Source organism: Nelumbo lutea, chromosome 8 (assembly GCF_056320005.1).
Source record: "Nelumbo lutea isolate HS-2025 chromosome 8, American lotus-T2T, whole genome shotgun sequence".
Classification (NCBI taxonomy): Eukaryota; Viridiplantae; Streptophyta; class Magnoliopsida; order Proteales; family Nelumbonaceae; genus Nelumbo; species Nelumbo lutea.
This window is the reverse complement of record NC_142691.1, coordinates 14,302,386-14,320,435: the sequence shown is the minus strand read 5'-3', so window position 1 is coordinate 14,320,435 and position 18,050 is coordinate 14,302,386. Positions and strand designations below refer to the sequence as shown.

General features: G+C 39.6%; 1 protein-coding gene across 1 annotated transcript; it reads right to left on the bottom strand.

Annotated features, from left to right (window-relative positions):
• Positions 1–6,590: 6,590 nt before the first annotated feature.
• LOC148842890 (ABC transporter C family member 3-like) lies at positions 6,591–12,998 on the bottom strand. The gene is given in 12 exon segments (XM_088957091.1): positions 6,591–6,792; positions 6,861–7,099; positions 7,182–7,199; positions 7,202–7,435; positions 7,438–7,537; positions 8,157–8,371; positions 8,479–8,770; positions 9,039–9,203; positions 9,281–9,919; positions 10,014–10,100; positions 10,610–11,375; positions 11,377–12,998. Coding segments are annotated over 12 exon segments (4,356 nt in total). The 5' UTR covers positions 12,939–12,998; the 3' UTR covers positions 6,591–6,753.
• Between the last annotated feature and the right edge of the window lie 5,052 nt (positions 12,999–18,050).

The following is an 18,050-nucleotide window of genomic DNA, read 5'->3' as shown; positions in this document are numbered from 1 at the left end:
AGTCTTTGCATCCTGCAAAAATTTACTAACATAGTAGATGGGTCGTTGAATCCGATCTACTTCTTTGATCAATACCGAACTAACTACTTCGTCGTTCACAGAGAGGTATAGTTTTAACCCGTCCCCTTCTTCAGGTCAAGTTAAAACCGGTGCGGTACTTAAGTACCTTTTCAACTTGTCAAAGGCGAGCTGGCACTCTTTGGTCCATTCAAAGTTCTTGCTCTTTTTTATAGCTTTATAAAAGGGTAGGCATCGTTATGCCGATTTAGATATGAAACGACTTAGGGCAGCTATCTAGCCAGTCAGCCTCTGGACTTCTTTTATTTTCTGGGGTGGTCTCATATCTAGGATTGTCTTTATTTTTTCTCGGTTGGCCTTGATGCCACGTCGGTTGACTATATACCATAGGAATTTACCCAAAGCGACTCCGAAGACACATTTATTCGGATTTAATTTCATATTATATCTTCTTAAAATTTGAAAAACATCATTTAAATCATTCAACAAAGAGCTCAAAAACTAGTTATTCACGACAATTTCATCAACATAACATTCTACTTTATAGCCGATCAACGACTCAAAAACTTTATTTACAAGGTGCTGGAATGTTGCCCCAGCATTTTTCAATCCAAAGGGCATGACCTTGTAACAATATAACATGAGCTCAGTTATGAAAGCGGTCTTGTCTTCATCAGCATGATCCATTCTAATATGTTTGTAACCGAAATAGGTGTCTAGAAAACTCATCAAATCATGCCTTGAGGTCGCGTCCACTAGGCGGTCAATCTCGGGCAGTGGGAAATAGTCTTTCGGACAGGCTCTTTTTTAGGTCGGTGTAGTCGATGCACATGAGCCACTTGCCATTGGCCTTTTTCACCAAAACTGGATTGGCCACCCAACTCGGGTAATGGACTTCCCTGATGAAGTCTGCCGTGAAGAGCTTCCCGACCTCCTCAACGACTACCCTTCAACGTTTCCGAGTGAGGTTGTGTTTCTTTTGTCTTACTAGCATAACTAAAGGGTCGGCATTAAACTTGTGAGTTATAACTTTAGGGTCAATCTTGGGGATCTCTGTCACGGACCAAGCAAAAATATCTAAATTTTCAAGTAAAAAACTTACTAGCTGGGTTTGAAATGGTTCGTTGATTGAGGCACTAATATGAAAAGTTCTGGTCGATTCAGTAGCAGAGACTGGTATCTAGGTTGTTTCTTCTTTCAGGGCAGCTCGCTCATCGGTATACTCCGTTGGTTGCTCAAGTTCGATGTTCTCTACTAGCTTTGTTTTTCATTTCAAAGCAGCCACGTAACACTTGCTAGATTCGACCTGGTCACCTCGCACGACCCTCACTCCATAGTCAGTTGGGAACTTCATCGCTAAGTAGTAAATGGACACTATCGCACGCAAAACGTGCATGATAGGCTGACCTACTATCGCATTGTAGGGGGAGGGAGTCATGACCACCAAGAATGTGTGCTCAAATCGTACGATGTTCGGCCATGTGCTTGCCTCCACAGGTGCTATGACTCAACCAAGAGGCTTGATCTCCTTACCACTGAACCCTATCAAGGGTGTATTTGCTTATTTCAGGTCACTCTATTGTAACTGTAATTTATCAAAAGTCTCCTTAAAGAGTGTGTCTGCTGAACTGCCTGATTCTACTAAGATGCGTTTCATGTTGAAGTTGTTGATCCTTAGCTTCACTACTAAAGCATCATCGTGCGGGTACTAGATCCCACGCATGTCGTCCTCTATGAAGTAAATCGGTTCTTTGAGCCGATGTCGCTTTGGCGGGTTTCCACTTTCATTCTCCAATTCATGTACTGAGGTCCTCCCAGCTGCTGATGTACATCCCGCAATGATGAACCCACCTATGATCATATTGATCACTTTGCGAACTGGTCTCTCCTCTGGGAGATGCTGAGGTGGCTGCTCATTCTGCTTGCTAGTCTCGGGGGAATTTCTCCTTTGGTTTCCCTGACGATCCCCCTGTCGGTCTGCCTACCCCCTCTCTTCTCGCAGGATGTAATTCTTCAGATACCCTTGATGGATAAGTTCTTTGATCTCATTGCGGAGATTCTTGCAATTTTCCGTGTTGTGTCCATGATCTCGATGGAAGTGGTAGTAGACATTTGGGTTTCTTGTTATCGGGTCTCCCCTTAGCTTGGGAGGCCATTTGACAAAGGAGGAGTCCTTAATAGCCATTAAGATCTCTACTCGCTTAGCATTTAGAGGTGTATAGTTCGTTCTTTCTACGGGCGGAGTCCTAGAACGCCAACCTGACTTGTGGCCGCGTGAGGGGGGCCTGCTTCTTGACTTGCTTCTTCCCCTACTCGGGGATTTGCTCTTCTTTCTTTTCTGCCTGTCGTTGCTCATCCCTTTAGTCTCTCTTTTCCTCTTTTCAACCAGTGGATTGTTAGTCTTCTACTTAATCTCCTCCTCAATACCGATGAACTTGTCTGCCAACTTAAGGAACTCGATGATATCTTTTGGTTTGTTGGCTACCACATGCCACTTGAACTCTTTGTGAGTGATTCCTTTCTTTGCTACAATGAGACGCACCGCTGGATTGAGGTCCAGTATCTGCAGGCAAGTATCAATGGAGCACTTGATGTAGCTTTTGATTGATTCTCCTTCCCTCTGCATTACATTCAGAAGGCTTTCTTGCGACTTCGGGCATTTATTGCTGGTAATGAAATACGCGGTGAACAGGTCGGCAAACTACGCCTAGCTTTTGATGGAGCCCGGTGCGAGGTTCCTATACTAGATAGAGAAGGCTACCTGGACACGGTAGAGAAGGCTACACACATGTAGGATTCGTCAACCTCGGTTAGGTGCATCTGAGGCTGGAAAGAATCCATGTGATCGTTGGAGTCAAACGACCCATCATACTTATTTAATGGAGGAACCTTGAAGTCTTTCGGCATTAGGGTTGCTAGGAGCTCGGGAGACAGAGGAGATGACCGACTAAGAAAGGGGGGTGCAGTCTTCGTTGCCACCGAGCTCACTTCTTCCCTTTCTTTAGCTTGCTCTGCTTGTTGGCTTGGCTTTACTAGCGGGCTGTTTCTGGCCAAGGAGTAGCGTGTCTTATGGCGTCACCGTTGTTGCTTCTTCACCGGCTCAGCATTGGTGCTGTTGACCTCAGTCTAGTTTGGTATCTCGGCATCATTGTGGACATTGTTGCGAGGTGGATCCTGGTTCCTTCTTGCCGAGTTCTGGTTGTGGAGTTTGCACCGGCAATCACGAGGCACCGAAGGGCTCGACCTTGAGTTCGCACCTCAAGCTCCGGGCTAGTTGTTATCTCCTCGCAATCCATTGTTTTCCTACTAAGAGTGCCATAGCGGGTTGGCCCTGTTGAGTTGGCTATCCTTAGGCCTATTTCTAAAGTTTCATTGTGAGACTAGAGGGGTGTGTTGACCGTCTCTCCTTCCACAAGGTGAAGTCTGACCCCTGGGAGGGACCCTCACCTGTGAGGTCCCCTCACCCCGATGGGGAAATCGGCAGACATTCTGGCTAGTTCCAGGTCAGTTCTGGTTCTGGCCCTGGCGCAACCCTAGGTGCTGGGGCAGAATTGGCTATTGGTTCGACTGTAGTGGAGGGAACTGCTGTTGATACTGCTGGTACAATTAATACTACTGATATTGCTGAAGCTGTTGGACCTGCTGCATCTAGATTTGCATCATCTGGACGCACTGAACAAGGTCACGGAATTGGGAGTGCTTGATTCTAGGGGAGACCACAGATGGCTCAGAGAAAGTCACGCCCATTAGGGGAAGCGGGATGCTCACTTGCGTGGTGCCTTGTGGTACGGACAGTGACGAAACCCCTAGAGCCGTAAGGGGAATGGTAAACTGGTTGATGCACACTGTAGAGCCTTGGGGAAGGTTAATTGCTGATCTTGCCCCCCGGTGACATTCATCTCGATGCTTTTCCCAGTGTTGCTGGAAGAATCCATTGAGGTAGATCGAAAGCTAGAACTACAACTGAAATTGGGATGACCTTTTGATCGGTTCCCACAGACGACGCCAATTGATGGTGCGCGATCTGGATACTCCTAGCTGGAAGATGATTTGGACCCTAGTCACGTGGCGAGCTGGACCAAAGTACAAGATAAAAGATCAGAGAACCCGGGGTGGCTAACTCGGCGAGGTCGCTCCGATGCTTAAGTCAGTACTATATTATGGATGTGAGCTGAATAGTTGAGTGCTAGTGAGCAAATAATCGCGCGTACCTTTGCCTTGAGGTTCAATGTCCTTATATAGTGGAGTAGCCGTGAATCTTACGAAAAAGCTCCAGGATCTCCAAGCTGCATAGATAAGATCTGTTCCGTTTTTGAAGGAGAGCAATGCGTCAGTTGATAAGGTTTATCGCTTTCCCCCGATTCGGGCGGAGTGAGGATGAGCCCTGTTATTAGATGTTGTGATCTCGGGAAATTTGGAGTCCGTTAGGAGGCTTCTGGAGTCGATTACATGGCGCTTCGATTCTTTAGCCCCGAACTAAATTGGGTGTCAAGGTGCCTTTATGCCGAGGTGGTTTTGGGCTGAGGTGATCGAATACCCGAACTCTAACTATTGCTGACTGAGCTCTTTTCACTGAGTTGTCATCCCTCGAACAGATCACATCCACATGACCTCTACTTACTAGGTTGTGCCAAATTATCCTTCATCAAGAAATGTCCCCAGTTCTGTATCCTCGTCAGGAGTCCAATCAAAAGAAAGTCATTATGAGATCTCTTGCCACTGGATATATTTAGGTTGTAGGATAAAGTGGGATGATACGAGCTATGCTGCCTAACAGGTGGTATCTGGTTAAGAAAGTATTATCTTGTGCCCCAGAAACAAAAGGAGCTGACTTTGTATACAGATGAGCAAATGAAGAGTTTACAAAGACAATATTAATTCATATGGATGATATTTCTATTCATTTGAGACCTATTTTGATGGGTCATAACTCTCCTGGATGTTAGATGGCACCCATTTCGTAACAAACAATTTGGTTGATGGCCTCATCCGATGTGACAAGTTTCATCATAATAAGATCAGTTAATATGTTGCGGATTGTAAAGATGGAGTGCTGTTATCAACATTATTTTTCAGAGCCACCAGATTTAGAACTGTAAATGTCTGGTATCATTATGCCATATTGTTACCTGGAAACCAGGAAAGTAGACCATTAAAAGAAAAGCAGGAAAATTTATCACTATTCTAGTGATAAATTTAACTAGAATAGTAGAAATTGTAACTATCACTGTCATATCATAATGATAAAAAAAGAAGTCTGGAATCTGCATTATAGGGCCTGATATTTTGGTATTTTAAACCTAGGTTTCAAACTTTCAGGGACATTTACAATCAAGTGGTCAGCATATCATTGTCTTGCAGATTCATATACACAAAGATCAGTCTTTAACTTGAGCAAATACATGCTTTTTTTGTCAATCTTCTTGCAAATAATAGTGGAACCGTGGAGGTATCAGGGATATAATGGCATATTTTGAATAAAGAAATACATAAAACTTTCCTAGACCAAGTTGCGTGGAAGTAGTACGCTCGATAAACTTTTATCTTCAACAATTTTTCTTTTTTTTTTTTAAACCAAAGGTTGATTCCATCCATCAAAAACAGAGTTACAAAAGATCCATATGTAAAGATGTTAGCAAGAATTCCAGAGGATCAGACCAAAATGTAACTCAAGAGATATGTAAAGCCTGTTGTGCCAACCTGTGAGCTACCCCTTTACAGCTTTGAGGGGTATATGACACAATAATTGAAGAGTAATAAAGCTTATCTGCAATCTGAAAATTACAGAAACAAACTTTCCTGCCTTTAACATGGTGTTGTAAACCTACACAATTTTTTTGTCAAAACCTACCTTCCATTTGTTTTGATAGTTAAAAAACCTATCTTTCCTTATAAAATTACAAATCTACATGTCTATAGATTAACAAAATCTCTATTTTAAATTTAGAGAAGATATAAAAGCCCTTTCTTTTTTTTTTGTGCCTTTTCCTTACTAATAATGAAGGCAAACCTCGTATAAGTTCTTTAATCATCATATCTGAAATGATGAAAACTACAGCCAATCTACCAGAAAAAAAAAGGAAAAAAGAAAATTTAGAGCTTAAATGATAAAATAATTATTTATCAGAGTGTGAACTGTGAACGTTCTCTATGTGCTTGCCATTAAAACTGCTAAATAGTTAATCACCGGCAAATACACAACCATTTTATATTGATTAAATTCCCAAACTAATTATCATATAACGTCTACTTACTAAAAGCACACTCCTAACTTGCTAGCATCACATTTGACCCTAAAATCCTTGTAAATTTACACATGTTCCCTACAAATCAGATTGGTTACATGAGACCATTGACTTGGATGACACCAGTTCCAAGTAGCAAGTAATGACTAGTATTGCATGATCCATGATTGTTCCATTTGACACTGGCTATGCCTCAAGAGATGCCATTCTGAGGGACCTGCCAATGGAAGAGCACCAAAAGTTAGATACTACCCATTTCTGGTTATGATTTACTAAATTAAAAGACTTTATCATAAATAGTTAAAATGTTGCACATTACTCACAGACATAAAGAGATGACCTCTCCTGCAGACTATCAGCTCTGACAGATCTTCCTTATCAACCCAATTACCTATCTTGTTTGAGACAAGCCTATTTCATGATATTCCTTCCTAGATTGACCTTAAGGTATACTCTGCTACAAGTTTTGTGAATGCTGAAGATTTGTTTTTTAGCAATTTTCTTGGGTGGTCATACTCCACAATAAGACCTGACAAAAATAGAAAAAAAATTGGGAAACAAGTTTTTGAACAAAGTAACCACCCAGAAGAAACATACCAATTTATCCATCAAGATCATGTCACTATCAAGGACAGAATCTATTCGATGAGCTACACTGATGACTGTTGACCCTGAAAATTGATCTCTTATTGTTCTCTGGATCAGGCTATCAGTTGCTGTATCTAATGAAGCTGTTGCTTCGTCAAGAACAAGAATTTTACTATTTTTTAGTAAAACCCGTCCTAAGAAGACCAGCTGTCGCCGACCAAGGCTCCAATTTTCACCATTCTCAACTACTGCAAAAAAATCCCATTAACCACAAAAGTTAACCCAGGAATATGCTATGCTTCTTTAATGAGCATATGTGCAAATTCAAACCTTCTGAATCAAGCTTTTCCTCTTCCTAATTTCTTCTCCCAGTTGACACTTGTCTAGAGCTTCCCATATTTGTTGGTCTGTGTACTCACCAAGTGGATCAAGGTTGCTTCGCAGGGTACCCTTGAACATAGTGGGGTCTTGTGGAATGATACTTAATCTGGACCTCAGATCTTGCAGCCCTATATTTCTAATGTCAATACCATCGATTAGAATTTGACCACAGGTTGGATCCACAAGGCGGAATAACGAATGTATTTGCCACTGCCTGTTCTCCCAACAATCCCAATCTTTTCTCCACCATTGAAGGTGCATGTAATACCACACAAAACATGGGCCAAGTGTGGGGCATAACGAACCTGAATCCACTTGGGGTTGTTAAAAAATATTGAGAAACTACAACATTTCTATTTTGCTGGAAGAAAATGAAAGCTGTGTTCTACAAGCATATAGACATCTATTACAAATATTGAAAGTTTGGAACATGGATTAATGTTAATGTTGCTTGGACTCTCCTAAATTGATGAAGTATCCATGTCAGAGTTATCTATGATTCTAACACTCCATGGGTTGTTGGAGGACATTTCTGTGTAATATTTTCCTTTCTGTCCTCCCTTATCTGATATAAATAAATAGCTAATGTACAAAATGGATGCCAATTTTCTTATGAAAAATTATTAAAACACAAAGATAAACTTTAAACCCATTTTCTATACATATGTAATATTGAAATACAAAAAGATATGAACTACTTAAAGATTTTATACTTTTCTATAGGCAAGTCTACAAGTCTGTTTTTTCTTCCCAAGTCAGACTCCTGGACATGCATCACATTCTTATTTCTAGGCCCATGTGTATGTTAATTATTATTTCTTTTTTTCTGGTAATAGATAATTACACAGATTTCCTAGTTACTATTGAACTATGTATTTTTCATTCATTCAAAATAAAATGCCATACATTGAGACTTGACCTCACCTGTAAATTCTGAATCTCAACTTCTCCACAGGATGGCCAGTTAGGATCAGGTCTATTTGCTTCTATTATGGGAGGAGGTTCATGGGGAATGCATGCGTATTGAAGTATTCTCTCTACAGATACAATTTTATTCTCAAGGTCGCATAGGGTAAATATGATATCTTCTTGTAGCATGTTCAAAGTAAGTCCATACATCACTGCTAACCCTGCGATGACTGGAAGAAGAAATGGAGGGGGGAGAGGAAACTCTAAGCAGTAGCCACTGGTAAATAATGAAAACTTAAGGAATATTGTTTTGAAGAAAAAAATGTAATGAACTTACTTGGATCAATTACTCCTGGTAAGGTGATCAAAAGAACCAAAGCGAAAGCAAACATCACTAATGACAATATATCCAAGCGGAAGAATAGCCACAACATTGCACCAATACGATAGAGATTGGATTGTTGATAAGCATTAATTATCTTGAGATTTGTTTCCATGAATCTCGATTTCTGATCAAAACTCCTGATTGTAGTTGACCCTGATGCTGTTTCTGTAAAATGTTGTATGATATCAGCATTCCGCACACCAACCATCCGAGATAACTCTTTTATTGTGGCTATGCAGTATTGCTGCAAATTACTTGAATCATGAGAGAAGGAAATGAAGTTTCCGACTTACTTGTGCAGGCATGAAGAAACAGAAAAAAGAAAGCCACAACAAACAAACTCAAACACAAAATGAAAGAACATTTGTTAGTTAATTTTAGGTAAAGGATATAGACAATGAGAAGTTGTGTTGTAATTTTAAATTAAGGGAACAGAATAAAGAAACTGTAAAAAATGTTACAAAAAAAATCAGGAGCACTTTGAATAACACAGAGAATATATAGATATGTACCTGATACCAGATAGAAATAGAGATCATATGGACAAAAATTATGATAACATGCCAATAAACCTGGGACATCATTATTACTGTTCCCAAAAGTTGAATGGTTGAAAAAGCAAACCATTTTATTAAATTAGGTATCGACTCATCAACCTCGCTTTGATCAATTGATGCCTGCAAACAAGTCTTATTCACATTAAAAGGGGTACTCGGTTAGTATCATAACGTAAACAAGACAAGGTGTTACTTACTCTATTTAGGATACATGCAGAAGAAGTGGAGTCAAAGAATGACATTGGAGCTCGGAAAACACAATTGTGCATCTTCTTGAATAGCAGTGTAGCTGTCTTGTATCCAGATATTGCTTGAAGCAAGTCCACAACAAGGATACAAACAGAACTTCCAAGGGCCAATGCAACATATTGTATAAGAAATAATCCTCCAGTTGGAGTTCTTTTATCTTCTGAAGCAGGAAAAGTACCAGCCACCCAGTATGTGCTCCCAATTTGAAGAAATTGAAAGAGAATTTGGGCAAGAAAAATACATGGTATGAGGGCGCCTCTATATGATGTTGTAATGTATGTCCCATAGATAGATATACCAACTTTGCCCTTGCCTCCATCTTCTTCTTGAACAAACTGCACCTTTGGCACTACTATCTCATCAAACTCACTATTTACTTCATCTTTTCTTAATTTTCCTTTTTTACACTTTTCCACAAAATAATGCAAGTTTTCTTCATTTTCTACCTGGTTTGGACATGTACTCTTTGTGGAATCAATGGCCCTTAGAGCTTTCTCATGTGCTGAAATCAGTTCCATGAAGTCAGATCCTGAAATAAGAATATCATCATACTTCCCTGCTTGTGTAATCATCCCATCATTCATTACCTTGAGAAAAAAAGAAAGTACACTGAGTTGAGGAATTATTACTGAGAACAAACATATCCTGATGGATGAAGAAAATAAAAACAGAAGTGCTCACCAGGATAAGGACAGCATATGGTAAAAATTCCACCTGATGGGTGACATAAATCACTGTTTTTGATCCCAAAAGGCCAAGTAAACATCTCTGCCACAGATGAGTTTGCATGTTTATTAAGGATCATATGGAGAAATGTATCCTATTTTCTAATAAGATTCAAAAGCATCATATATAGATATAGTTTATCCTTTCATGGAAGTGATGGAAACAAACAACATTATGCAAGATTATGAAGAACTCAAATCAGCCCCCCACCAGATTGCCCCCCACAACGTCCCACAGCACATCCCTGCCATGTATTGTGAACATCTCCTGATGATGACATCATCACTTCTGGTATCATCATCAGGAGATGTTCCCAATACACGGCTTGAATGTGCTGTGGGACGTTGTGGGGGGCTGATTTGCTCTCGATTATGAAACCTTAAATTGAGGTGATCCATAAATGGATGAAAGCAGACACAAAAACAAACACATGCAAACGTGCTCATGCACACAAGGATTTAAAATTGAAGGAAGAAGAGGAGCAAATTTAAAGAAATAGGTTTCCGAGGCTGAGTGGAACAATTAAGTGTCAAAATCAAAAGAAGAGATACCTTAAAGAGATGGGTTCCCGTGTAAGCATCAACAGCACTGAAAGGGTCATCAAACAGATAGATATCAGCATCCTGGTACAAAGCACGAGCAATTTGAATCCTTTGCTTCTGACCACCACTCAAGTTTATCCCCCTCTCACCTATGATTGTCTGATCCCCAAAATCAAGAACCTCAATGTCACTCTTCAAGGAGCATACTTCAAGAACTTGTTCATACTTCTCCCTGTCCATCTCTTTGCCAAACAGTATATTATATTCTATTGTGCCACCCTGTATCCAAGAAGACTGAGCAACATATACCTTACTCCCCGCCAACGTAACAGTCCCAGATAGCCTGGGGACTTCACCCAATATGCAGGACAGCAAGCTTGACTTCCCAGAACCAACAGTTCCACAAATAGCCACCTTCATGCCATTGTACACTCGCAAGTTTAAGTTTCTAAGGGTAGGGTTTGCATAGGATAGATCCCAGGAGAAATTTCCATTAATTATTTCAACTGAAACCTTAGAGCTTCCTCTTGGGAGCTTCTCTACTATGTCTGGATGAAGGTCTTCAAGGCAGAGGAATGAGACAATCCTGTTAAGAGAGATCTTCATCTGAGCAAACATGGTAATTATAACGGAAAGTTCATAGATAGGTACTTGCAGATGTCTGAATGTTAATATCCTTCCTGAAGTCAAAGGAATGCCCAGAGGTATACAAGACAGAAATGAGATGGCAGCCATAAAAGCAGGTGCGCCCCAGAAAAGAAACACTTCCACAACCGGTGTACAAATACTTCCTCAACAAATTCTCTTCTTTTTTCCTTAGTTCATATATTTGGGACAAGAACCTCATTTCCCAAGCTTGAAGCTTGAGAACTCTCATGTTCCTCAGAATCTCAGCTGTTGATTTCATGCGTTCGTCTTTTGCTTCCATCATACCAAGCTGGAACTTCTGTTGCAATCTCCCCACAGGTATATTACCTAACATAATGGTCATGGCAGCTGCCAAGGTAATGAATGAAGCAGGTCCCATGCTCCTGTACAAGATAAACATGGCCACTCCAATTTGGAATGGGACAAGACATAGACGAATCGCATACCAACTGAATTCCCCAATCCTCTCAGTATCAACACTCATGAGATTGACAATCTCTCCACTAGTATAGTCCTGCTTTGCACGGCTGGAGAGTGAGAGAAGCTTCTTATAGATAAGTGCAACCAGTGCCGTGTGGCCCTGCATCCCAAACCGATCAGCCCAGAAATGCAATTGACCTTGTGAAAGACACTCAACAAGCTTTGCAACAAGAAATACCGAGACTAATAGACATCCTTTGAGTGTGGAGTTTCCTCTGTCATGTAGGTATTGGATGAAGGTTTCCATTAGATAGGGACCCACATAAGAAGAGATTGTGTTTAGAAGAGCAAAGAAAGCTGAATATAGGATTTCCTTCCACATTGATAAAATCAAGGCTTTTAACAATAAGAGTGATCCCACTCCATTACTTTCATTATCACTACCACAATAAGATTCGAGCTTGTTTATAAAAATTGGGAATATTCTATTAGCACTATCAATTTCTGGAATCTCAGGAAGATCATTTGGGTCTAGTGTCTTCTTATTACCAAGTGAAATCAAAGGACTGATCCAAGAAAATGTCAACAGACTGAGAAGACCTGCACTTGAGTAAGGACTCACATTTCTAATCCCATTCCCATTGGATGATCCACCAACACCATTTAAAAGAGGTTCTTGAAGAGGAATAGTATTTTCTCTGTTCCTACCTCCAAATAAACCAATGTAACACAGGAACGAACCAGGGAGTACTGATCCAATGTCCAAAACCCAGAAATGGGTGGGCAAGTAACATTTGTGTTGTGTATGCAATACAATGTCTAGAGCAAGGCAAGAACAAGAAAGTAAGAAGTAGAAACCCCACCAAATCCTTAGAAATATTGGGTACTTCTTCTCACTTGAATAAGACAAGCAGGCACGTAAGTAACCACAGACTACAAACCAAGCAAGAGTTCTGAGTACCAAATCAAACTGTATAGCAAGATAATTCTCAGACGATTCAGACCACCCATCACGGTACCAATAAAAGTAGTTTAAAACGGATAAAATTAGATGAAACAAAGACATACCCAAACAAGAGAGAAGAGTTGGAATGTAAAGTAAGAACTTGGTGTTATCCTTCAACCTCTGCTCCGTACATTCATGGCTGTTCACCTTGAGTCTGTTGCAGACCCAGGCCACGGACATAACAAGTAATAGAACAAAGTGTGCACAAGCAGAGAAGACATGAAGGACGACGAGGTTTGGCTTGAAGAGAAAGTAAACCTGCATGGCTGTAACACTGGGTTTCTTCACTCTTGCCTCTCAAATGCGTTTCTGGGTTTTGGACAATTGGACCAGATGGAGAAAATTTGGAGTGGTATCTCTCCATTGTCAGTAAGTCTATTTAAATGGTCTTTGCAAAATCCTGTCACTTCATCGACACGTAATTTCCACGACAGAGGAACTCTTTTTTCAGGCTAACTCCATGACAGGAAGCTTCAAGCTTGGCATCATCAAGAAAGAGACGTAGAGCGCTGACTGGTTCGTTGATAGACACGACACAACAGGTCATGGACCTGGGTAACACAGTTTAACCGTTAACCCATAGTCATTTCAACCTGCTCAAATCCCTGTGAACGGTTGATATGCTTCATAAATGGTCCTACAAAGCAGCGCAACCGGAGCCTCACAACACTACAACGGTGAGATTGTTTTGTCTTCTCAATTAGTAGCTTCCTGAAAAGTGAAAAGGAAAGAGTTTACCGAATTCCAACCGGTCCATTAGAAACGGGTTTTGAATTGATGAGAATTGAGATTGGATGATCCGGATGATCGGACCCGTAACATTTATTTTAAGCCCAACTAATGACAAGGCCCATGGTTTTCTTATGGGTCTCTATACATGGTTAGTGGATTTAAAGGTGGATTCATTGTGTAGTTTTCAAGAGACCATAGCTTAAGTCCAAAATCCAAACGTGGGAAGCAAGTTAAAGGTTGTGGAGGAATGTATCAAGAAAGACGGTTATTAGTGGTGTCCTTGGGTTAAATATTGTTGGATTAGAGCCTTTAATATAAGTGTTTGATAATGAACAAGAGTGTGGAAGAAAAGGGCTGTACTTAGATCCTAGCTCTATGCCACATTCTGGCATATCAATCTCCAAACTTGTGGACTCCATCAAGGTCCAAAAAGAATGTTCAAAAGGGCCTTTTGGCTACATGAATAATTTAGGTGAAACTTATGTTGTATTAAATTAGTTATAAAGCGATATGTTACAATGACATCTTTAATGTGAATCGATGGAGTAGACTATGTGATGTCTTTAATGTGATTAGTCAAAATTTTGATATAATTAAATTCTTTATTCTAATGTTGTGTTTGGTTTGATAGAAAATAAATTGAAAGAGTGCAATAAAAATAATTAACATATTATTGAATTACTAATTAAAGAGCATGTGAATTATAAACAGTTTTTATTTTTATCGATCTCCATGTGACACGTTAGTCCATAGAATCATTCTTCTATCCCTGTTAGACTAAGGCTGCATTTGGCATTCCTTATTTTAAGAATTTATCTCCTTTTTACAATTAAAATGACTCTATGAATACTGAGTTTTTAGCTGCAAAAAGGAGATGAATACTTAAAATGACTCTATGGACTAACGTGTCACATGGAGACCGATAAAAATAAAAACTGTTTATAATTCACATGCTCTTTAATTAGTAATTCAATAATATATTAATTATTAAGGACTTTTCTCCATTTTCAATTAAAATGTCCCTATGAACACTGAATTTTCAACCACAAAAAAGAGACAAGTCATTAAAATCAAGAATGCAAATGTAGCCTAAGCCTAAATTCATATAAACTAACGTAAAAAAGGAGAGCCCTATGGACAGCAGAGGCTATAGGACATAGATGGCCAAATTTTTTCAATAGTACATAACTCATAAAGCTGTAGAAATGGCAAGTTAGTCATATATTTTCCTTTCCTTTTTTAATAAGTAAAATGATTGCTATGAGAAACTGTGAACCATCAATTGTATATAATGTATCATGTTGGCCCTGTATTATGATACGATGGGGTTAACATGATTTTGAAAGTTGTATACAATTCCTAATGACTAGGGTTTATCGATCTTCACTATCTAAGCCATTTTCAAATATTCAAGTTTAAAACAACTCGTAAGGACACATCTTATGCATGTGTGAAAGTATGTATTAATGATATATGATATATGGTATTTCGGTATTTTGATTTAGCTTTTATAACCTATATATCAAACCCCATCTAAGGGTTTACAACATATTTTCAAATAATGGTGAGGAAAGTTAGATAGCTTTTCTTAATGCTTAGTTTGGAAATAGTACAAATATAAATATATACAGATCAAATAGGTACAAAATAATACAAAATATAAGATTTTGCATTCTACATATTTGTATTTGTACTCCATCCAAACTGAGCCTTAATGTACCCCCCCCAAAAGGATAAACTCTATATAGTGCCCTATAGCATGGGGCTGTTTCACTTAACTACCTTAAGTGATCTCAGTGATATGATTCCTTCACCAATTTAGTTATTTTTTTAATCTATTAATTAAAATCAATCCCTTGTTCACCAATCAGAACCCCATATGAGTTTTGATGGATACCAATTGATTGGTTAGCACACTTCTAGTCGGATTGAGATGAATTAGAAAGAAAGTTTTTCGGAAATATGTATTTTTGGTATCAAGATATTGTCATTTGGTAAGAGTGCAAATGCAAATATGTACAGTTATGAAAATACAAATTTGATTTGGTTTTGCACTGATAAATTTTATATTCTTATCAAACTTAGGTTGTGTTAGGTATATATTTTTTTCACATTGACCAACTTTGAATGCAAAGATTATATCCATTTTTTAAAAGCCAATTTTGTTTTCATTTTGAATGCAAACATGTAAGAAAATTCAAATCTATTGTCATTTTCAATACAAAAATGGTATTCTTGCCAAATAGTTGCAAAACTAAATGAGAGTTCATTTGGTTCAATATTTGCACTCATACCAAATGCACCTTGCAAATCATTTTCAATAGAATGATGTTTGGCATCATTGTCAACAATTACACCTTGAAATTCGATAAAATAACATTAGATTCTGTACATATTTTAGATTTGCTACAAGCAAAATCCAATGATGCCGATAGGTTTTGCTACGAGGCAACTCTTCTTGGTGGCCACAGATGGAAAACATGGAGTAGGTGCTAGCGATACTGGACTTAGTTTAGGACCGTCTTTGGCTTCCTCATCTTGGCCTCATTAGGTGGATTTCTCATTCAGCTCATCAAACGGCGACAGACAACCAAAGATGGCCTTGCAGCAGCAGCAGCAACAATATCGACAACATGTGAAGAACTGGGAGATGGGAGCCTCACATCTGGTATTAACTTGTTGTATATATGCTCCTTTGTCCATTTGAATTCGAATTTCTGACTTCTATTTTTATGTCCAGAAAATGGTGATACATCAGCGTTACATTGGAAAAAACGGTACTTTAGAAAACATCAATACGTTTGGAATTGTTTTTCCATAAAAAACGATACTCCAAGCCACGCCTTGGAAATCGAGAAAGCGTGGTTTGGAGCAATGCCGAATTCGACATTTTCTCATATTGGAGTTCGTTATTATCAACAAGGACATGAAGTGGCAGTGACATGAACTTCCTATAATGGGTACCAATGCTGAAAACAGATATGGAGGTACCAAACATAAGATGTTGTTGTTGCTCCAAAAAATGTCCTACTTAGCATCAACGTTTTCAAACAAAAAAAAAGACACCGTTTTCTTAGAAAATAGTGCTTTTAACCCATACATCAACAAAAAAAAAAAAACGGTGCTATATTTACACCTTCGATGCCAAACATACACTAACATGGAGTGGTAGTTTGTGTAATATAACATAAGGATCTGATCTTAAGCAGGGTTTGAAACCTTTGGAGTACTTTTTTTTTGGTAAGCCACCTTAGGGGTACTTTAATTAATTGTCAAATGACTAAGGGTAGTTTAGTCTAGATATTGAACCCGGGAGAGAAACATAGTTTAGAATTAGAGATATTAATAAATATATACCTTGAGGTTTGAGGAAACTACTACTTATGTATACTTTTAGCTTCAAAAACTATTTATACATACCTTATTCAAAACTACAAGAAAGAGTTAGAGTTTGGGGAGCCAATACTTTCTTAGGGTTGTCAACGGGTTGGATCTCGATAGAACACCGATTGGAACAAAATCATAGACGCAGAGTTGTCCTAGTTCATTAATAGTCAAGTCTATTGAATCTGGGCCCGATAGACCCAACAATACTGAAAACTATATTTGTTTATTTAAATAATAACTTACATTCTAAATTTGATAATATAACTGATGATGTGCATTTTGGCAGCTCCCGGCTGGCTTGTGACTTAGATGCCTAGCTGAATAATCCCTACTTGGAAGGTGACTTGGACGTCTAACTGAATGGTGATGAGTAGAAGAGGTGGATCTGATACCTAGCTAAACGGTGACAAGCTGGAGAGGTGGCTTTGATACCTGGATGAATGGTGGCGAGCTGGAGAGGTGGCTTTGATACCTAACTGAGTGGTGATGAGCTGGAGAGGTGGCTCTGATGCTTAGTCGAATGATGACAAGTTGGAGAGATGGCTCTGGTGCCTAATTGAGTGGGGATGAGCTGGAGAGGTGGCTTTGATGCCTAGATGAATGGTGACAAGCTGGAGAGGTGGCTCTAATGCCTAACTGAATGGTGACAAACTGGAGAGGTGGCTCTAATGCCTAATTGAGTGGTGACGAGCTGGAGAGGTGGCTCTAATGCCTAGCTGAATGGTGACAAACTGGAGAGGTGGCTCTGATGCGACCTGCAAGGAAATAGTGTCAGTGCCCGGGTTGCTTTACCCGGGGTGGGCACTTCGATGCTTAAGTTAGCAAATAAGAGATTTTAAGATAGCTAAATGTGAGAGAGCTGGAGAACTATAAGAACTAAAAATTGCGCATCTACCTAGGTCTTAGGGGTTAATGCCCTTATATAGTTGGGCTGCCGTGGGTCTCGCGAAACACTCTCGGAATCCTCGACCCACGATGTAGGGGTCCGTTCTGCATTGGAAGGAGGATAGCATGCCAGTTAATAAGGCTAACCGTTATTCGGATGGGATGAGGATAAGGTCTACGGTTACGCGGCATGATACTAAAACGTTTGGAGACAACTGGCAAGCTTCTAGAGAGGTAGGTCGCCAAGTCGGCGATAGAGGCAAGTTTCTAGGTCGGCGGCAGAGGTAGGTCACCAAGTCGGCGATAGAAGTAAACCGCCGGGTTGACGGCAGAGGCAGGTCTCCAGATCGGCAATAGAACTAGGTCACTAGG